Source organism: Oncorhynchus clarkii, chromosome 32 (assembly GCF_045791955.1).
Source record: "Oncorhynchus clarkii lewisi isolate Uvic-CL-2024 chromosome 32, UVic_Ocla_1.0, whole genome shotgun sequence".
Taxonomy (NCBI): Eukaryota; Metazoa; Chordata; class Actinopteri; order Salmoniformes; family Salmonidae; genus Oncorhynchus; species Oncorhynchus clarkii.
Window position 1 is genome coordinate 33,542,564 of NC_092178.1, and position 23,496 is coordinate 33,566,059.

General features: G+C 43.4%; 1 protein-coding gene across 1 annotated transcript; it reads right to left on the reverse strand.

The window, feature by feature from the left end:
- Window positions 1-3,788: 3,788 nt before the first annotated feature.
- On the reverse strand, window positions 3,789-19,810 carry LOC139391672 (hepatic leukemia factor-like). Its single transcript, XM_071139099.1, has 4 exons — window positions 18,771-19,810; window positions 12,423-12,845; window positions 7,293-7,561; window positions 3,789-6,771 (listed from the first exon to the last, which is right to left on the reverse strand). The coding sequence occupies exons 1-4, from the start codon at window positions 18,958-18,960 to the stop codon at window positions 6,556-6,558; spliced, it is 1,098 nt and encodes a 365-aa protein (XP_070995200.1). The 5' UTR covers window positions 18,961-19,810; the 3' UTR covers window positions 3,789-6,555.
- Window positions 19,811-23,496: the final 3,686 nt, after the last annotated feature.

The window sequence follows — 23,496 nt, forward strand, 5'->3', positions numbered from 1 at the left end:
AGTGTTACAGGTTGCTTGTCAGGGAGATGGAAAAGTCCTCAAAGGGGAGGCTAGGGGAGGCTAGGGGAGGAGGGGAGCCATCTTCCCTGGTTGTCAAAATGGTTCTTAATGAAAGCTGGGGGGGTGAAAGAGAGAGGGAGGGGGTGAGGAGTTAGTGGGGGGCAGGGGGTGTCCAGTAGGATAGGGGTTAAAGTGACGGGGAGAGAAGGAGAAAGTGAGAGACAGAAGGCGTTGCTTGTGGAGGTTTGACGAGAGGCGAAAATAGAGAAGAGAGAGGATTGGGAAAAAAGTGAGAGAGGAGAGAAGAAGTAACGGTGGAGATAGGGGTAAGGAGATGGGGGTACAGAACGAGCGAGAAAAAGGCGGGGGAGTGGTGGAGGTTGGAGAAGAGAAGAGAGGGGCACCACAGTGAGGGACCTTACATCTGTTTTCCATTGAGGCATGGCACATCACACAGCCGTAATGAACGGGACCTCTCACCCAGTTCTGTAGGGAGCTGAGGGAGGCTTTGAAGAGCACAGAGACGGACATCCACACATGTAAAGACATTACACGACCCACTGCCACACTCTCAAGCACGAGCTCCATGTCTCTCTTCAATTCTCTCAGGCCCAAACTCTTGCACACGCACACCAACGTCCACACGTGCATTCTCTCTTTGTAAATGATTAGACTGTCTTTCTAGTCACACACACACTCATCATCGCAGTAAGACAATTATTTCCCTCACGTAATCTTCCTGTTCTCTACCCTCTATTTCTTTCATTCGGCGCCGTTCTTCCTTAAGCATATCCCTGCCTCAGTGACGACAGAACAACACTCCGTAGCGGTTTAATCAGTAGCAGGCCGAGGACTTGATACCGTGGTCAAAACACTGGCTTGTGTCTTAAATGGCACGCTATTCCCTTTATAGTCCCCTACTTTTGGCCAGGGCCCCTGGTCAAAAGTTGTGCACTAAAAAAGGAACAGGGTACCATATGGGACATAACCAGCGTGGTCTCCCACCTCTAATGGTAGGGAACACATTTGTCCTCCGGCAGTGTTGTCAAGGACACTGTGAGGCCATGGTAATTGAAGGCGTTGCAGTGTGTCCACCACTTAATCACTGCTCTGGTGAAGAGCGTGAAAACTTGCCTTTGGCCCTGCTCTTATCGAGTAGGCTCAGATTCGGGTTTTCCAGCATCTAATACTATAACACACGCTCTGCTAGATCCGAGATCAATTACTTTTTTATTTTATTTTTAGAAATGTATCCTCTTTTAGGGCGAAAATCAATGGCTTCGTCCAGACTATTTTTCTCGCCCCAAGGCAGACACAAACATTGTAATGTATGACATCCAGGATTTGTGGAGGGTTCTTTGTTGTCAAACGTGAAATCAGCCTGTTCTACAGTCTCTATTGAACTGCAATCATATCAAATGTACAATCATTTACTTCACCTGGGAAATCAGAGCATTACATATTTGTATCAAGTGCAGCCCTGAAAGACTATCAAACTTTCCATGGTGAAATGGATACTGTGGTCAGAAAACAGTCGCTCCGGGAGTCCATGTGGATCTATCGTTTGAACCCATGTTGGTTAACACCTGGGCGATGCCATGCTGCTACTACTGACTGAACAGATGGCAGACGGAGTTGAGAGGGAACTGCTTGAAGCAATCCATGTTGACGAACAGCTGAACCAGCCCACTGGTCACAGGTGGCAGTGGGCCGCCATTTTATGATGTCTAATATGGTCTCGGGGGGGGGGGGGGGGGGCACCATCTTAAATGGCCTTAATGCTGTGAGAGTTCGATTCACTGTAGTTTCACACAAAGAGAAGATGTACAATTTTGACAACATACAAGACACCACAAAAGCTTTCTCAGTGAGTAAGGATGAATCTTTATTGGTGATTTCGGAAAAGCCAGACCACATCCCCCAGCATCCATATAGGCAGGATCAGTAGACATTACTGGTGCATTAGGGTAGTGGTGTGCTCATGGGATTTGTAGTTTATTTATAACAGTCACAACAGGTAGTAGTTTATAATCCACATTGGGAAGGGGAAATAGGCTGTGTACATTACCCGCAATGCCGTTTAGTAGCATACCATCATTGTGAGGATGGGCTACAAATGCCCACAAAAGGTTGTAGTAATCATACAGTATACAGACATGTAGAAAAATACCGCTGTTAAAAGTTTATAAGCTTCTGCAAACAAGTCCCAGGTATCAAAAAGTTGCTTCTTCGTCCATCAAAAGATGGGTGGTGTTAGAAGCCTGTGCTGGGAGATGTAGTTCAAATTCTTCCAGGTTTTGTTTTCTTCCTTCAAGTCCATAGTTTGTGGTTGTTTCCGCTTTTGTTACATTACAACACACACAGACAAGACTACAGCCCCCACAGTGCACCTGGATAGTCTCAGTGGATGGTGCCAATAGTGAACAGGCTCATGGAAAATAAAGTAGAGTAAAGATGGTCTTGAAAAATACAAGGGAGATAAAAATGAGAACTGCATTCCCACTTAAAAAGTTGTAGCAAGGAAAAGAAACAAGAGTAGTGATAATAACAACGACAACAACGACGATAATACTAGCAATAATAACTGTAATAGAGAGAAGAATAAAAAAGAACATTGAATTCTATGTCTGAAATCAACAAAGACCTTAAAATCCAGAACTGGTATAATTACAACCTCACTACCAAGGTGAGTTGGTAGTACGCAGTACAATTCCATCTAATTTTACCAAAATGTACTGCTAAAGTGGGCCAGCTCCAAAATGTATCCTGGTCAAACCGTAAAAAGAAAGAACAACTTCAGTAATCAAGATTTAGCGTAAGAGTTTTTTTTTTTTTTATCCCCCAGAACACCTGAGAAATTGACAATGATTCCAATCATTTTATACTACATTTATATATTCAAGCCATGTATATTATTACATCTATAGTCACATGTTCAAGCATATATCATATACACACACATATCTAGTGAGAGATCAGTTTTCGTATTTAATTGTACATGTGTATGGTACATTAGGGTGTATTGTTTCACTGGGTAAAGTTGTTCAGGAAAGGTGTAGACATACTCTTCTGTGTGTCAATCTACATATATACGATTTCCTCTTACAGCACGATACGCAAAATAAAGAACAAACCAAGAAAATAAAAGGTATAGGTAGTTCAGTTACTATGTTGAGGTGTGTGTGTGTGTTCAGATGGAGGATCAGGATGAGCACCATATATAAGAATTGTAATCAAAGGTGAGGTGTGTTAACGGTCGGCATGCTCAGGTTCATGCTAAACCCTGCCAACTTAACCTGGGCCATCGATTCCAAACCAGTTTCAATTCGGTGTCACAATTCAAAATTGGATCAGAAGAGAAAGAGAGAGAGAGAGAGAGAGAGAGAGAGAGAGAGAGAGAGAGACGATGCTGTAGAAAGTGATGAAGTGTTGTGTGCTATCATACATGGCCCTGCGTTTCAAGGTCCAGCTTGCTGTCAGGGCCAAATAAGTGTGTGTGCGAGATCATTTGAGAGCGTGTGTGTGAGTACGTGCATGCATGTCATTTAATGTAAAAATGCATATGTAGTCACTGGTCCAGCTTATTTGACTGTGTGGCTTGACATGTCTGTTTGCGGTGTGCGTCTGTGCCGAACATATTCACCCATCGACATGAATACCTGGCAACACATTTGAGCAATATTTATTCACAAATATCTATGTGGCTGCAGCTGTCCTCGCGATTGATCACTGACTGTAGCATTTCCATTTATTCTCTCTCTCTCTCTCTCTCTCAGTGCCAGACACACAATAAAAATGATTTAATTCCAGAAAGGAATCAAAGAGAAGAGAACAAATTAAAGGGCAACTCCACCACTTTTCAAATTCACTTTCGTTATCTCCAACACAATACCAGTGTCAACATACATAACATGGCCAAGGGTATGTGGACACCTGCTCGTCGAAGATCTCATTCCAAAATCATGGCCATTAATATGGAGTCGGTCCCTCCTTTGCTGCTATAACAGCCTCCACTCTTCTGGGAAGGCTGTCCACTAGATGTTGGAACATTGCTGCAGGGACTTGCTTCTATTCAGTCACCAGAGCATTAGTGAGGTCAGGCACTGATGAAGGGGCGATTAGGCCTGGCTCACAGTCGGCATTCCAATTCATCCCAAAGGTGTTCAATGGGGTTGAGGTCAGGGCTCTGTGCAGGCCAGTCAAGTTCTTCCACACCGATCTACATTTCGAAAACATTTCGAAAACATTTCTGTATGGAGCGCTTTGTGCATGGGGGCATTGTCATGCTGAAACAGGAAAGGGCCTTCCCCAAACTGTTGCCACAAAGTCGGAAGCACAGAATTGTCTAGAATGTCATTGTATGCTATAGCGTTAAGGTTCCCTTCACTGGAAGTAAGGGACCTAGCCCGAACCATGAAAAACAACCCCAAACCATTATTCCTTCTCCACCACCAAACTTTACAGTTGGCACTATGCATTGGGGCAGTTAGCTTTCTCCTGGCATCCACCAAACTCAGATTCGTCTGATATTGCTAATGGTGATGCATGATTCATCACTCCAGAGAACGCGTTTCCATTGCTCCAGAGTCCAATTGTGGTGAGCTTTACACCACTCCAGCCGACGCTTGGCATTGCGCATGGTGATGCTTGGCCATGGAAACCCCCATTTCATGAAGCTCCCGAAGATCAGTTATTGTGCTGATATTGCTTCCAGAGGCAGTTTGGAACTCGGTAGTGAGTATTGCAACCGAGGACAGCACTCGGTGGTCCAGTTCTGTGAGCTAGTGTGGCCTACCACTTCGCGGCTGAGCCGTTGTTGCTCCCAGATGTTTCCACTTCACAATAACAGCCGTTGCAGTTGACCGGGGCAGCTCTAGCAGGGCAGAAATTTGTTTAACTGACTTGTTGGAAAGGTGGCAACCTATGACGGTGCCATGTTTAAAGTCACTGAGCTCTTCAGTACGGGCCGTTTTACTGCCAATGTTTCCTATGGAGATTGCATGGCTGTGTGCAAGATTTTATAAACCAGTCAGCAACGGGTGTGGCTGAAATATTTGGCTGTGTAGTGTATGTGAAAAAGGTGCATTTCTAGGTTTTGTAGAAAAAAGATCTAGTTAAAAAGTTCTCCCCAATGACATCAAAAGTTTCAACATTTTAAAAACTGTGATTTTCAAAAACTGAGATTCACGGTCACGCGGGGAGCTAGAAAATACTCTCCCTTGGGCTAAAAACTTGTTGCAGGTGATGTCATAAGAGAAGCATTTTTTGGGGGACCTTACTTCGTATCTTTTTAAGCACAGACAATAGGAACGTGATGTTCTCACATATGTAAACACTGGTTTGATGGTGGAGATGACGATAATGCGGTTGAAAAGAGGAAGAATTGCCCTTTAAAAAGTAAACTTGTCCTTTTTTCCATTTTCATCATCTCCAGAACCACCCCAACATCAACATATGTGAAAAGTGTTTCCAATGACATCATCGGTGTGTATCATGTGATTTTAACCAATTACGAGTAGGCATTGACTACTAATTGATTGATGAACTCATTGGAAACACTTGTCTTTTTTTACTACAAAACATAAATGCCCCATTTCCACATGTTAATGGTACTGGCGATGATGAACATGAAGTGAACATTTTTGAGAATTCCCTTTTAAGTGCTTCAACGAACCTAACAGAACAAAATTAAAACGATACAATGTCTTCGATCTGTCTATGTCCACAAACATTTACTAAGATAATTATCCTCTCTTGCCGTCATGTTATCCCTGGATACAACCATTATACATTCTCTATTACGACCTCTGACCCCTCTATCTTAACGAGTTCAAAATATATCATTTACCAATCCATTTACCAATAGCCCCCCATCTCTATACTAAACTCACCCATATATAAAATATACAAAATATTACTTCCAAAATCCCCTCTGAACTGTCCATCTTTGCAAATATAAAAATATACAGTTATGTTGAAATCTCTTTGCTTTCTTCTGTCCTGAACCACCTCTCCTAATCTTCCTCTTCTAGTTATACTGTAGCTCATCCTCTGTTTTCTAGTTTGCCCACGTCTCCCTCCCTGCCCAGTACAGTTCAAAAATATACATGTTTTGTCATAGAAATAAAGTACACACCTGTCTTCCCCTGGCTTGTCTCCTTGTCTATAGCTTAAAAACATTAGTTGTCTTGTGATCTGTATGATTTGAACACCTCATTTGAACGGGTGCACGTATGGCCCTGCGCATTACCCGGAAAAACACTGCAATGCACCTGATATAAAACACTGAATGACGTTGCGACGCCCAAGTGACAATACCCGTCAAAGAGACACGGGGAGTGAAACCAGCATAGCACAGAATCACTAAATGGAGGCTGCTCTCACGGCAACACTGCAGGCTACTCGCAACATGGACGCTTACGCAAGGTGTCATACGATGCTTACGCCAAGTCTACATAGGCCGTACGCGCACCCCCTCAAATAAAGGGCTGCCAATGTTGCCTTATACCCCTCTCTCCTCCTCCTCCACCGCCTCCCTCCTCTTCCTCCTCCTCCTCACAAATCTCCGTGTCGACTCTCAAACTTGTTGAGGATGTTGCGGCACCGGCCCAGCTCCTTGCGCATGTCGGCCACTTCCTGTCTGAGAGCAGCGTTCTCTCGCTCCAGGAAGGCGGCGCGCACCGTGATCTGGTTCTCCTTGAGGCGCCGGGCGTCACGTGAGCGCTTGGCCGCCTCGTTGTTCTTGTAGCGCCGGCTCCAGTACTTGTCGTCCTGCAGGAGTCACCACAAAGTAGAGGCGTGTTTTTTTTGGGGGGGGGGAAGAGGAGAGAGGAAGGAGAGGGGCAAGAAGGCTCAGTTTTGTGATGGCGAGGGGGGCAGGGGGAGAGGGGTCACAACTGAGCATTGTATTTGCACACTTGAAGCATGTATATAAAGATTTGTATAACTACTTCTTCCGCTCTACAATGAGCCAGAAAGATGAACGCATGCACCTCAATTACGTAATTAGTTCTAATTCATCGAATACAGCCTGTAAAAAAACCTGCACGTGCATTAAAAGGTAGACTCAGCAATATGACATCACACGCAGCGATGAGGACCTCCTGCCTACAGACATCAGAATTTAAACTTGCCCCTTCCCAATGTGTGCCATCCATTGAGGAATGCCCACATTGTCATTCACTTAAGCAGGAAGTTGACCTGCTTTTTAGGATGACATTTTGTCAACTCTACCATTAAGCTTCTTATGTGCAAACTTCATTTAAAGACAAGAATTGTAAGAAATGTAGCACCTTCTGCTCGTCTGGCACCAGCATCTTGCGGGCCTTCTTGATCATGGGCTGTGGCTTGAGCTCCTCGTCCGAGAAGCGGTGCCTTCGGGGGTCGAAGGCTTCCTGGCCCGGCACGCTGGACAGCGCCACGTCCGCCGGGTCCGGGTCAAAGTTCACCATGACGTCAGCAGTGCCACTGGTGACCGGCGGGCCCCCTGGCAGCCCGGGGGGACAGGGAGAGGTGGTGGTGGAGGAGGGCGAGGAGAGGTCAGGAGGCCCAACTTGGCCACCTATATGGAGAGAGGCCAACAAAAACAAACTTGTGGTTGATCACATACTTCTCACCATGGCCAGGGTGAAAGGTCAAAGCCTCAAGCATGCCAATAATAAGGTATAGAGGATGAGTTAGTTCTGTGTATAACGGCATCATCACATATGACGTGTTTATAAACAGGCTGCTGCACGGAGGTTGCAGTGTTACCGGTCAGCCGCCAGGTGGAAGCAGAGGCCACATCACTCCGTCAGTTTTGGAGTTGAGTTGGCAGCTGGCTGATCCAGGATAAGATGGCACCAAAGCCCAATCTTAATAACAACCATTTTGGGCAAAAGGTTGAAACCGATCCAAAAACAGTGTTGCTGGGTAAACAACCTTCTACATGCAGCTCTAAGCTTTCTTATGCCCCTTGCCATCTTTTACCTTTGGTCAAGGTCATTCTATTTTACCCTCACTCATTAAAATATGCTTGATCTTCAAAGGAGTAGTTCACTATTTTACAGCTTGATGTTAGATGGTTGCTCACCCTGAAAGTAATCTATGGGCCAAGATAACTGAACCATTGATTAGTTTTTCTTTAAACAGCCACTACAAAATTCAGCTAACCATCAACTCCATATTTGGTTTGATGCTACTTAAAATGTGATTTAAAAAAAAAAATACACGCTCACATGCCCCCATCACTTCCATTGATTGTTAGTTTGTGGTAGTTAAATTTAGCTGAAGTTTTTAGTGGCTGTTTAATGAAACAGTATCTGCTGGGCCATAGATTACGTTCACGGTGAGGAACAATCATCAAGTTGTAAAATACACCTATAATATATTTATTTTGTATACTTAATAGCAATACAAGTACATTTTCCAGGTAACAATTCTGAGCAGGGTTGTTGGCAACGATTGTTTGATTGAAAACACTTGAGGAAATAGAAATGCTGAAATGGAATGTGCTTTAGGAAGTGTTACATAAAATGCGCTCCCCCGTCCTCTCACTACATAGCCACCACAAAGACAGTTCCCTACAATACCCCTCCAACACCTACCCCACCCCCCATATCTTCAATTTAAAATATACACAAGATCCTTCCTTCGTAAGTATCCAAAGGACAAACCACTCTGCCTCACGTTCTTCCTCCCTCCTTCAGAAAATAACACAGAGCGAGCACAGCTGTCTAAAGCAGCCCCCTCCCCCTCCCACCACCACCACTACCACACACAAACAATAAACCTCACCTTTCATTTCATAGCAGTCTTTCCCTCAGTCCTTATGTCAACAACATGTCATTCTGAAATGTTATGTCACAATGTTGTTCAGTGTGTAAAAATGGTATGGCGACATGGTGGGGATATCTCTGCAACGTAAATCTCTCGGCTTCTTTATGGAAGGCTAGTCTTATGCAATATTATGCTCTCTCTCTCTCTCTCTCTCTACTTTACTCCCTCTTTATGCCTCGCTCCCTCCAACCCCTCCCCTTGCTCTCTCGCGCCATTGCTCTCTGCATCGGCACGTGACACAACGCCTGCACATGGCCCAAGCGTGTGAGAGAGGGAGTAAGGGGGAGGGAGAGACAGAGTGAGAGGTTTTAAAACATGCAAGGAGAACACTCAACTGGGCTCTCTCGTTTTTACTGTATTGCAGAGTCTTTCTTAACCCTTTCCTCTCCACGGGTCATTCAAATGATTTATTGTGCTAAACATTTCTACAATTGATTCCGGAATTTGATCATTTCTCTAAGCACTCGACTGTATTCCCTGGTCTGTAACTCATCTATATATTTTGTTCTTCGTAAAGTTAGTCTGTTTGTGTAGAAGGGATTTAGCAGATCTGTTTCGGTCCGGTGTGAACGTTGTCGTCAGAAAAATAGAAAGGGACACGTCATTTGAAAGCTACAGTCCTTGTCTTTTTGGAAAACTCAAACTCAAATCGTACTGCTGGCGATGTCATAAGAGTATGCAAAGTAGGTCTAGTGATGGAAAAGGGTACACCCTGATGGACATTCTAAAGCATGTGCTTGTAGTTTTGAAAACCAAATGCACTTTATGGTGGGAATATACAATATTATGCGTTTATTAGAAAATGCCACCAGAGGGTGTCAGAGTTTAAGAGGTTAATTACGATAAAACCAGGTGCCAAAACAAAGGGCCCTGAATCGTCTATTGGACAAGTTGTTTGAGACTATACCCTGTCTTTTTACCCTTTGTATATAGCTTCTGCTTGTTTTTGTCCCCTGATCATCTTCTGCTAGCATCAAGCCAACAATTTCGCACTAGACGGGGGATTTTTGGATTTATCAATGCACAGTGAGGCGTTTGTACTTTGGAATAAAACATAAAGCAGTTCCATCGGCCCTCCTAAATATTCGTTTTTGCCTTGGAGCTTCACAAACTGCCGCGTTTTCCCCCGCCAACCAAGGCCGACATGGGGCATGTTGAGGAAGGTGCAACTACTGCAATGACCGTTTCAGTCATCTTGTGACATTGTCGATCTTGTGACATTGCTCAGACACACACCAACGCAAAGCACGCAAACATATGGTGAAAAATAATCCCTCACCTACACACCGGGGGTTGGAACCGGTACAAGGCACAGAAATGGAACCTGGGCCTCCCGCGTGTCTCACGGAGGTTAATGGCACCGCATCACAGTGCTTGAGGCATCACTACAGACCCGGGTTCGATCCCAGGCTGTGTTAAAGCCGGCTGTGGTCAGAAGACCCATGAGGCGGCGCACAATCTGGGTTAGGCCTTGTCCCATCGGACTCTAGCGACTCCTTGTGGCGGGCCAGGCGCCTGCAGGCTGACCTTGGTCGCCATCTGGACGGTGTTTCCTCGGACACATTGATACGGCTGGCATCCGGGTTAAGGAAGCAGTGTGTCAAGAAGTAGTACTGCTTGGCAGGGTCGTTTTGAACAGAAACAGTATATTTCTCTCCCTGGTCGGAGAGAATGGCTCTCGACCTTCGCCTCCATAGGGGAGTTGCACCAATTGGATATCATGAAATTGGGGAGTAAAAGGCGTAAAAGTACAAATATATATTTTTGGGATATCATGAAATTGGGGAGTAAAAGGGGTAAATATATTGTTTGTATATATATATATATATATATATATATATATATATACAAAAAATATATTTACCCCTTTTATATATATATATATATATATATATATACACACACACAGTGGGGCAAAAACATATTTAGTCAGCCACCAATTGTGCAAGTTCTCCCACTTAAAAAGATGAGAGGCCTGTAATTTTCATCATAGGTACACTTCAACTATGACAGACAAAATTAGAAAAAAAATCCAGAAAATCACATTGTAGGATTTTTTATGAATTTATTTGCAAATTATGGTGGAAAATAAGTATTTGGTCACCTATAAACAAGCAAGATTTCTGGCTCTCACAGACCTGTAACTTTACGAGGCTCATCTGTCCTCCACTCGTTACCTGTATTAATGGCACCTGTTTGAACTTGTTATCAGTATAAAAAGACACCTATCCACAACCTCAAACAGTCACACTCCAAACTCCACTATGGCCAAGACCAAAGAGCTGTCAAAGGACACCAGAAACAAAATTGTAGACCTGCACCAGGCCGGGAAGACTGAATCTGCAATAGGTAAGCAGCTTGGTTTGAAGAAAAATCCCAGAACCACACGGGGGGACCTAGTGAATGACCTGCAGAGAGCTGGGACCAAAGTAACAAAGCCTACCATCAGTAACACACTACACCGCCAGGGACTCAAATCCTGCAGTGGCAGACGTGTCCCCCTGCTTAAGCCAGTACATGTCCAGGCCCGTCTGAAGTTTGCTAGAGAGCATTTGGCTGATCCAGAAGAAGATTGGGAGAATGTCATATGGTCAGATAAAACCAAAATAGAACTTCTTGGTAAAAACTCAACTTGTTGAGTTTGGAGGACAAAGAATGCTGAGTTGCATCCAAATAACACCATACCTACTGTGAAGCATGGGGGTGGAAACATCATGCTTGGGGCTGTTTTTCTGCAAAGGGACCAGGACGACTGATCCGTGTAAAGGAAAGAATGAATGGGCCCATGTATCGTGAGATTTTGAGTGAAAACCTCCTTCCATCAGCAAGGGAATTGAAGATGAAACGTGGCTGGGTCTTTCAGCATGACAATGATCACAAACACACCACCCGGGCAACAAAGGAGTGGCTTCGTAATAAGCATTTCAAGGTCCTGGAGAGGCCTAGCCAGTCTCCAGATCTCAACCTCATAGAAAATATTTGAAGGGAGTTGAAAGTCCGTGTTGCCCAGCAACAGCCCCAAAACATCACTGCTCTAGAGGAGATCTGCATGGAGGAATGGGCCAAAATACCAGCAACTGTGTGTGAAAACCTTATGAAGACATACAGAAAACGTTTGACCTCTGTCATTGCCAACAAAGGGTATATAACAAAGTATTGAGATAAACTTTTGTTATTGACCAAATACTTATTTTCTACCATAATTTGCAAATAAATTCATTAAAAATCCTACAATGTGATTTTCTGGATCTTTCTAATTTTGTCTGACATAGTTGAAGTGTACCTATGATTAAAATTACAGGCCTCTCATCTTTTTAAGCGGGATAACTTGCACAATTGGTGGCTGACTAAATACTTTTTTGCCCCACTGTATTTGCAGAGGTTTCAGGACTTCTGACACCATGTTAAGATCTTAGTCAGATATGACTGTACTGCGCAGCAGAACACGAGCAAATGGCTCAGCTTCAAAACGTTAGTGATTAATTTAGCGATACCCGAGCCCTACTCGTACGTTAGTTATTGATGAAAAAAAAACAGGCCTTAACCCGATGTATAACGTTGGGGCCCGTCGGGCTCGGCTCAGGTAGCAGAGCTCTACTACTAACCATGTAGGCACTCGGGCCCTCCCATCATGCCTGGCAGTCCGTTTGGTGGCAGAGGCACATTGTCCAGGCCCAGCAGCGAGGAGGAGGAAGATGAGGAGGACATGGAGGACGATGAAGAAGAACATGGTGGAGGGGATGACGGCGGGCACTGGGAGCTCTGGTTGGGCACGGCCGACTGCAGGGAACTCTGCGAGGGCACCTGGGCGCTGGCGCTGGAGCCGTTGCCACCTTTGTTGTGCATGGCCATGCCGTTCTCAGTCAGGAACTCCTCCAGGTCCATGTACTGAAGCTGGAAGAGGCCCCCGTCGCTGCAGGGCAGCGTGCGCTCCCACAGATGGGGCCCCAGGAAGGCCGACTGGGAAGGCCGGCCACCTGGACCTCCACTCATGGCGTCCTCGTCTGAGTCCTGGGGTTTGTCTTTATCTGTTAGTGGGAGATGGGGAGAAAGAGATAGAAAGGAGATGGAGAAAGAGAGCGAGCGAGATGGAGAGAGAATAAATGAAAGAGAACAATTGGAGGAAAAGGGGAGAGAGCGAGAGAGGGTCATTGAGTGCAAAAATCCAGCCTGTTCAGTGTTCATCACTGCTGTCGCTTATCATCACATAATCTGCCTGGGAGCCATTGTGCCTTCAACAGCTCTGCATGCAACCAACCGCCATTACATGGTTGATTCAGCAACAGTGCCAGCAGTCATCCCATCCACACACAGGCTGGCTGAGAAATGTGAGTAAGGGTGTGAGATGCTATGCTAATATCATGAAGGTGAACTGAAATGCTACTCTGACATCATGAAGAGGAGGCGAGATGCTAAGCTAGCATAATGAGGAAAGAGAGAGATGCTAGGCTAACATAATGAGGGAGTGAGATGATACACTAACATTATTAGCGGAGGTGGCATCGTCTCGTGTCTCAGCCCTCAGCCCTCACTCCCTTGAATTGGCAGCTTAGCGAGGGTAATAAGGGGAGGCGAGAGCCATCACATTAATGAGCAAGGAGAGGGGGCTCCAAAATGGGGGATGACTATCAGTGTGACACTGCTAAGAGCTAGGCAGAGGAGATCAGATAGAGGGTTGAAGGGGTAGGGAAAAGGGTGACAGGGCTGATTCATAGTGTGATGATCACACCAGGGCTGTACTGGCCAGCACAGCGCATTATTGTCAGCACACACACACGCCCACACACAGTTTTGGAAGTGAGATAGAGAGGAGAGAGACATGCAGAGGGAAGAGAGAGGAGAAAAAAAGGGAATGCAAAATAAGCCAGACAGACAGGAGAGATGATAGAGAAGAGAGGAGACATGAGAGGAGTGAAAGGGAGGAGAGAGGAGAGAAAAGCAATTCAAAAATCATAAATAGACAGGAGAGAGGCGAGATGGAACAGAGGAGGAATTAGGGAGGAGAGGATGGAGACAGAAAAAGAGGGAATGAATATAAGAGGAGATGTGGTGATTAGGAAGAGGAAAGGGAAGAGGAGACTAAAGAGATTCAAATAGGAGGAGAGATGGATGACAGAGCGATATTGGTGGATGAGGGGAAATATAGGAGATGAGAATAAAGAGGGTGAGAAGGAAGAGAAAGAAGAGGGAGTGGAAATAGGAGTAGTGATGGAAGAGAGGAGAGAAAAGGATAGGCAGAGAGAGATATGCAATACAAAGAAAAGAAGTGGGATGAGGAAAGAGATAGAAGTGAAGGGGGATTGAGGGAGATGTGACAAGTGCAAGAGGAGTGAATGAGGGGGATTTGGTAAATGTGCTAGAGGATGGAGAGGATGGAGAGGCGGACAGAAGAGGTAGGAGAGGAGCGATACGCACAGCGAGTGGGTGTATATGAGGGTGTCGAACAAAGCAAGCAAGCCAACCAGGGAGAGAAATATACTGTTTCTGTTCAAAGTGAAATGCATCATGCATCGAAGCCACAGGCAAGCAAATATGTTGGATGCAAAAAACACTCAAGACTCCATCTCATGTAATAAAGCCCTTCTCCATCCCTTAACATTAGTGATGCACCCCGACTATGCATGCTCTAATGGTGAACTTGATGCTGGTAGGTCCTTTGTGCCCTGACTCCATTGGAGGAGCTGTCAGTCTTGGTCAGCGTCACCTCTTACACAAAGATATCCATGGAAATTGTGGAGGGCTGCTGTTCAACTCTATAGCCACCAGGGGGAGGCTGTTAGTCAATGTGATTGTTGTTTGTGTACAGACAGCAGCTGACTAAGGTTGTGACATCCCTTTAACCTAAACGTTAAGTTCCTTATTTTAGGGGACTAGCTACAGAACTGTTTCGCCTGCACAGACTGGAATATGTTCTGGGACTCTTCCAATGGCATTGAGGAGTTTACCACATTAGTCACCGGCTTCATTAATAAGTGTATCAATGGCGTTGTGCCCATAGTGGTCATACGTACATTTCTCAACCAGATGCCATGGGTTACAGGAAACATCCGCACTGAGCTATAGGCTAGAGCTGCCGCTTTCAAGGAGCTTATAAGAAATCCTGCTATGCCTGCCGATGAACCATCAAACATGCAAAATGTCAATACAGGACTAAGATCAAATCCTACAGCACCGGCTCTGATGCTCATCAAGTATCAAGTTCACCATTAGAGCATGCATAGTCGTGTCTTAATGGATTACAAAAGGGAAACCTAGCAGAGAGCTACCCAGTGACATGAGCCTACCAGACGAGCTAAATGCCTTCTATTCTTGTTTTGAGGAAAGCAACACTGAACCATGCGTGAGAGCACCAGTTGTTCCGGACGACTGTATGATCACACTCTCCATAGCCGATGTGATAAGACCTTTAAACAGGTTAACATTCACAAGGGACAGACAGATTACCAGGACGCGTACTCAGAACATGCGCTAACCAGCTGGCAAGTGTCCTCACTGACATTTTCAACCTGTCACTGAGTCTGTAATACCTACATACTTCAAGCAAACCAACATAGTCACTGTGCCTAAGAACACTAAGGTAACCTGTCTAAATGACTACCGCCCCGTAACACTCACATCATAGCCATGAAATGCTTTGAAAGACTGGTCATGGCTCACATCAACACCATCATCCCAGAAACCCTGGACCCAGTCCAATTTGCATACCGCCCCAAACAGATCCACAGATGACACAATCTCTATTGCACTTCATACTGCTCAATCCCACCTGAACAAAAGGAAGAATGCTGTTCATTGACTACAGCTCAGTGTTCAACACCATAGTGACCTTCAAGATCATCACTAAGCTAAGGATCCTGGGACTGAACTGAACTGAACTGGGACTGCTCCCTCTGCAACTGGATCCTGGACTTCCTGACGGGCTGCCCCCAAGGTGGTGAGGGTAGGCAACAACACATCTGCCACGCTGACCCCCCTGCGTGATAACCCACGACTGTGTGGCCGTACAAGTCTCCAACACCATCATTAAGTCTGCCGACCCGGCTGTAGTAGAGCGGGTTGAGAGCTTCAAGTCCCTCGGTGTCCACATCACTAAGAACCTATCATGGTCCATTCACACCAACACAGTTGTGAAGAGGGCACGACAATGCCTCTTCCCCCTCAGGAGGCAGGAGTCTGAAAAGATTTGTCATGGGCCCTCAGATCCTCAAAAACTTCTACAGCTGGACCATTGAGGGCATCTTGACTGCCTGCATCACCGCTTGGTAAGGCAACTGCTCGGCATCCGACCACACGGCGCTACAGAGAGTGTTGCATATGGCCCAGTGCATCACTGGGGCCGAACTCCCTACCATCCAGGACCTCTATACCAGGCGGTCATAGCCGCAGGAATTAGGGGGGGTTGCTGCAACCCCCCCCTCCTGAAAAATCTAAATTATATTTGAAATAAATAATTTTTCAGAAAAGTAGTGCACTGGGCATTTAATAGTCCTGCATTATTAGACCAATATAGCCGTCTGCAGTGCCAGCACAGGCAAAAAAGTTTAGTCCAGCCCCACCCCAACTACTTCCCACGGCTATGCAGGCAGTGTCAGAGGAAGGCCCTAGAAATGGTCAAAAACTCCAGCCACCCAAGTCATAGACTCTTCTCTTTGCTACAGCCCGGCAAGCGGTACTGGAGCACCAAGTCTGTGATCAAAAGGCTCCTGGACAGCTTCTACCCTCAAGCCACAAGACTTCTGAACAGTTAATCAAATGGCTACCCAGATAATTTACATTCAAGCCCTCTATTATTTTTTCTCAGTTGTTTTGCACTCACACTCCAACACACACATTACATACACTCACACATGCATATTGACGCCACACACACACACACACGCTGCTTCTACACTGTTTATTATATATCCTGATTGACTAATCACTTTTCCTCCTACCTACTTGTACATACTATATTACTTCAATTACCTCGTACTACTGCACATTGACTCGGTACTGGTACTCCTTATATATAGCATCGTTATTGTTTTAATTGTGTTACTATTTTATTTTTTATTTAGCAAATATTTGTCTTTTTTTTTTTATTCTGCACTGTTGGGAATGTCCTTTAAATTAAGCATTTCACTGTTAAGTCTGCATGGGTTGTATTTGGCGCATGTGACCAATAAAGTTTGATTTGACTCAAAGTTCTGGTTGTCCTGCTTCACGTGCTGCTCTCATCTGAGATGCAGTATGTGAAATCTGACACCATATTTGCATAGGCAGGAAAAATGTGTCGCTCCCTATCTAAACAAAGGATCGATTTCCTCTGGCTGCGAAGCTTGCAGCTCCACTTACAATGAATACAGCATATGAAACAGGTGATTGCAGAAAAAAAAATATATCTCACTGTGATGTTCTCAGATGGACTTAGAGCTCTCAACATGAAAAAAATACAAAATAATTTAGAACAATATAAACAAGACCACTTTCTCTTGGTCACAGAGCAACTAAATAATTTTGTGCTTAAGGTTGAAGTTGTAACAAGTTAGCAGGCGTTTGAATGGCGACTTTTCCGTCATCAGTTATATGAAATGGTGGCAATTTTGTTCTGTAACGAAGTATGATCATTTTTATTTTACAGCAATACGAAATATTAAATAAGTCATTAATCATTTGTTACTATATTTAGAATGCATTTTAATAATTTCAAAACCTTACCTCAACTTTGTCGAATAGGAAATAAATCATACATGATTTTTCATATTCTCATCATATTGTGAACTGTGAACACCTCAGGATTTTATAACTACTTGCCAGAAAGGTGAGATTTTAATATTTCTAGAGGTAATGACTAGATATTGCTTATGGCCTTCATGATAAATAACTACTTTTGGGTACATCTATTATTTTTTTTTACATTACATTTAACAACCTTCCCTGTCCCCACCCTTAGTTAACATTTGACCATTTACAATGTCTGTGTTTGTTGGATTGAGAGCTCAGTGTACACTGAGTGTACAAAACATTTGGAATACCTGCTCTTTCCACTGACCAGGTGAATCCAGGTGAAAGCTATGATCCCTTGATAAATCCACTTCAATAGATTTTATTTATTATTTAACCTTTTATTTAACTTAAGTTAAGAACAAATTCTTATTTACAATGACAGCCTAACCCTAGTGGGTTAACTTCCATGTTCAGGGGCAACTTCCTTGTTCAGGGGCAGCTCTGGGATTCGATCTAGCAACCTTTTGGTTACCGCTCTTACCACTAGGCTACCTGCCGCCCCATACAAAAGATGAAGGGCCTTTAAGCCTTGAGACATTGATTGTGTATGTGTGCCATTCAAAGGGTGAATGGGCAAGACAAAAGATTAAAGACCTTTGAACGGGTATGGTAGTAGGTGACAGGTGCACCGGTTTGAGCGTGTCAAGAACTGCAACTCTGTTGGGTTTTTCCATTTCAAAAGTTTCCTGTGTGTATCCAGAATGGTCAATCACCCAAAGGACATCAAGCCAACTATGGGAAGCATTGGAGTCAACATAGGCCGGCATCCTTATAGAACGCTTTGGACACCTTGTAGAGTCCATGCCCCCAACGAATTGAGACTGTTCTGAGAGCAAAAGGGGCTGAAACTAAAATATGTTCCTAATGTTTTGTACACTCAGTGTACATCAATATCATGAGATATGTCCTTAATGAAGGATAAACACACTAATGTTCTATGCTGTGTATGTGTTGTTGCTGACAACAAAAATATGAACCTATTGCCATAATAAGTAACGCATAATACAAGTTAATGAATGCTTTATACAAGTTAAAGAATGCTTTATATTTATAAATATAAAACCAAGCCAACGAAATGAAAACAAAGTTTGCAGGCCACTCTGTGTGTGTGTGTGTGTGTACTTATTTTAATATTTGTTATGCATATACTGTCCCCTTCCTTCCTGCCCTCACCACACAAACCTCACCTTTCATTACACAGCAGTCTTTCGCGCGCTGGTCAACCTTGATGGGCAGCTGTAGGAGAGTCTTGAGGCTGGCCATGGAGTTCAAGTGTCCGCCGGTCGGGACACTGCCCGCAAGGTTACCAGTGCCGAACTGTGGGCTCGCTCCAGCTGGGAGGTCAGGCGGTAGGAGCTGTGTGAGCGGCCTAGACATGATTGGGATGGTCGTTGATAGTTCCACGGTGGAATGAGCGCTGAATTTATCCGATTAATCCACAAAACGATTGGACTGGCTGTCAGCGGGTTCACAACAGTGACGTGACGATTAAAAAGGTGGACAGCTGAATACACACTGCTAGACCGACTGTTATTTAACTCATTCGAAAACCGAATGTTAGCCTATCTATCTAAATATGCATTAAGAAAGTGCTAGAGAATAGTACAATTCGACATGACAAATATAATTTGATATCAACAATAAACTATTGCTATTGCTCTTCCAACTTTCCATGAGAAAATCAAAAGTGAAAATGAGGTCCTCAAAAATATGTTCATGGTAAAAATGTTTTATTCAATAACCTTAACAAATGAAATGTGCCCTTTAAGAGTTAATCACTTATCCCAGCCTCTATCTATGAGATAAACAAAGTTGCACGTCAGCGCTCAGATTTCGCCAAAATGCCTTGCTTGATGATGTCCGTTTAATTGAGAATAGGCATCAAACCGAGTTGATTTTCTTCTTGACCTGGACAAAAATAAAACAAACAAACCTGAGGGTTGTCCATGGAATAAAATGGATTATGGAGCGGTACCTAGAAATCCAATAATAGAGAAAATAAGTGTGGGCGGGGGGTGATAGGAGGAAAAAAAAGTCGTCGTCAAATAATATCCAACATGAGTAGGATAGGTGTTGAGGTCTCGTTTTTCCTCTCCCTACTTAGTCGTTCTCGCTACCTCAGTCTTTCTCTCTCGTTATTTTTGTCGTTTACCTTCTTTCCCTGCCTTTCTGTAGGCTACGAGCAAGGAAGCAACCGAGCACCGCAAGAGTCAGCTGGAACGAACACGGGCCGCTCTCGTGACATCAGCGCTCACAGGGGATTGGCGCTGGGGGAGAGGCTGATCAATATTCATGATCTACAACTCCGAAAACGCCCAAAACGACATTAATGAGCACCACCCCTTCATAAACAAACCAGTCAGAGGGAGTTGTCGATTACTGTAACCAAACCACGCCGACTTGAACAATTCGCCCTCTGCATAACTTTTAATGTAACCAATGGATGGAACACGTGGTTGACCTTAATGTCAGTCATAAAGCTAAACTAGTAACCACGAGATGAATGGACCAATGTACATACATATCTGATTAAGATCACGGGTCCTGTAGGTTACACACAAACTCCACAACTGTAACCAATCCTAAACCTACACACGAATGGAATTGCTTTGCAATGTCCAGTACCCTCTGATTTATTTAAAAAAATGTTACTATTAAATTCCTTGTAGACTACTTGGGGTGTGGACTAATCTCTGTAATTTCAAGGATCCGGAAACCAAATTCAACAAATCATTAAAATCATCATTATCAATATTTTTGCATTTAATCCGGCAAAAATTGTGAAAGTCTGTGTTTTGGCCGACACAAAATATCTATCTCCCTACTGCCTTAAAACCGATTCCTGCACTCGAAGGGAGCACATGGCCCCTGCACGCGCGGATACTGCCTACCAGCGATTGGTTCAAATTAGGTTAGTCTCTGCCCTTCGCAGAACGCTATTGGACAAAACTAGGTCATTGGCTCCGCCCAAAGATTTCCCCATGGTACGGCCGCGTGAGACAGAGGCGAAGTAAAACAGGCAAGTGAGCCCAGTGAGATTGAACGGATTAGTGTTTCATTTAGCAAGATTCAGAGATCATACGGAATTTGCTTTAAAGTAATTGGTGACCACCGCACAGTGTAAAAGTTTTGCTTGATCATTTCCTTATTATAGTATTCCAATAATGACAATAGGCTATTAAAACTTGACACTACTAATACATTAATTATAGCCTAATAATGAGCATCAACACTTAAAATATATCTATGAAAGGTACTGCTCTATATTAACTACCCCTCTAGTTAATATTTGCTTTGAAAGTTAAATACAATTTTGCCTTGATAGTAATAACTTCCCATTTAATCTGTCACACTTCTGAAGTACAACAGTGTGATTGGTGTGCGATTTTACAGAGTTTAAAAACATGCTTCTGAGGAACTGTGTTTAGGAAAAGTGGACCATATCATCAAATCCACATCACAACTCTCACAATTTATGTTTTAAATGACAGACAGACATTAATGCTCTGTATTATTTATATTACTATTCACATGGAGCCTTTCAAAAAAGTAGGGGATATGTTGGGATTTGAATTAAATGAACAACATGGATTGTCTGCCTTGATAATCCCAAATTTGAGTGGTTAGAATTTCCTAATGCATTTGATTTTATATTGTCATAAATTAAACAATAACCTGTCACAATTTATTCACTTCAATTTCAAAATATGCATTAGACCTACAAACCACTAGATGGAGGCGATACTGCTGTTTTCAAGAGCAAACACATAAGGCAAAAACACACTCAAAATATATGGACAAATTATTCACACAGAATAATCACTCCTTGACTTGTGTATATGGTGTGAATTGTTATAGGATGGATACGTTCAATGTGCATGTATAACTTAATTTCTTTATGTATATTGCAATGTTTCTCATACACAAAATATTCCCCTCCGTGTCCCTGGTCATGCTTCATAAAAGGGCCTCATATGGCCATCTAGAGGACACTGAATAGTAATACACAAATCATTTTCTAACCACAAATGCATGGCTGTTCTCCCAACAGTAATTAAATGTTACTGTGCATTTAATGTGTATCTATCTAATCTGCAGTTTTGACTGCAGATTCACACCCTTTATGTGTTTAATGCATGCCCTGCAAACTGGTGACAAAATACAGTATATTAAAAAATAAAGACCTTTCTGAAAGGAGAATTCTAGCAAATACACACATAAGCAATCTTCCAGAACAGCCGGTTGTGAGTCTGAAACAGCCGTACTCATCCTCAAGGATTTTTTCCACTCTGTTTCTAAATGGAGCATGGAATGTGCCAACAAGTGAGCAATAAACATCTCTGCAGTGTAAGGACAGCGCACTGGGGCACCAAGTGTGGAGGACCTGGCAATTCTGCCATTCTTCTGATCAACATACAGTGCATTCGGAAAGTATTCAGACCCCTCGACTTTTCCACATTGTTACATTAGCCTTATTCTAAAATGAAATATATACGCTACCGTTCAAAAGTTTGGGGTCACTTAGAAATGTCATTGTTTTTGAAAGAAAAGCTCATTTATTGTCCATAAAAAAAACATCAAATTGATCAGAAATACAGTGTAGACATTGTTAGTGTTGTAAATGACTATTACAGCCGGAAACGGCTGATTTTTAATGGAATGTCGACATAGGCCCATTATCATCAATCCTGTGTTCCAATGGCACGTTGTGTTAGCTAATCCAAATGTATCATTTTAAAAGGCTAATTGATCATTAGAAAACCCTTTTGCAATTATGTCAGCACAGCGGAAACTACTCTGATTAAAGAAGCAATAAAACTGGCCTTGTTTAGACTAGTTGAGTATCTGGAGCATCAGCATTTGTGGGTTCGACTACGGGCTCAAATTAGCCAGAAGCAAAGAACTTTCTTCTGAAACTCCAGTTATTACTCGGCAGAAAAGCGCAAACTTCATTAAATAGTACCCGCAAAACACCAGTCTCAACGTCAACAGTGAAAAGGCGACACCAGAATGCTGGCCTTCTAGGCAGAGTTGCAAAGAAAAGACCATATCTCAGACTGGCCAATAAAAATAAATAATGAAGATGGGCAAAAGAACACAGACACTGGACAGAGGAACTCTGCCTAGAAGGCCAACATCCCGGAGTTGCCTCTTCACTGTTGACTTTGAGACTGGTGTTTTGCGGGTACTATTTAATGAAGTTTGCGCTTTTCTGCCGAGTAATAACTGGAGTTTCAGAAGAAAGTTCTTTGTTTCTGGCCATTTTGAGCCTGTAATCGAACCCACAAATGCTGACGGTCAACTTGTCTAAAAGCCAGTTTTATTGCTTTTTAAAATCAGAACAACAGTGTTCAGCTGTGCTAACATAATTGCAAAAGCATTTTCTAATGATCAATTAGACTTTTAAAATGATAAACTTGGATTAGCTAACACAACGTGCCATTTGAACACAGGCGTGATGGTTGCTGATAATGGGACTCTACGCCTATGTTGATATTCCATTAAAAATATGCTGTTTCCAGCTACAATAGTCATTTACAACATTAACAATGTCTACACTGTATGTCAGATCAATTTGATGTTATTTTAATGGACAAAAACATTAGAAATGTCCTTGTTTTTGAAAGAAAAGCTAAGTGACCCCATTTACCCAAAGCAAAAACAGGTTTAGACATTTCTGCAAGTTGCTAAAAAAAAAAACCCACTAAAATATCACATTAACATAATTATTCAGAACTTTGCTGAAGCACCTATGGCAGCAATTATAGCCTAGAGTCTTCTTAGGTATGACGCTACAAGCTTGGCACACTTGTATTTGGGGATTTTCTCCCATTCTTCTCTGCAGATCCTTTCAAGCTCTTTCAGGTTGGATGGGCAGCTATTTTCAGGACTCTCCAGAGATGTTCGATAGGG

Coding starts and splice junctions, on each gene's coding strand:
- LOC139391672 (XM_071139099.1), bottom strand. CDS start 18,960: ATGTCTAGGCCGCTCACACAGCTCCTACCGCCTGACCTCCCAGCTGGA. Junction 7,562..12,422: donor AGGGCCCGAGTGCCTACATG/GTTAGTAGTAGA, acceptor CTCTCCATATAG/GTGGCCAAGTTGGGCCTCCT. Junction 6,772..7,292: donor TGGTGCCAGACGAGCAGAAG/GTGCTACATTTC, acceptor TGACTCCTGCAG/GACGACAAGTACTGGAGCCG.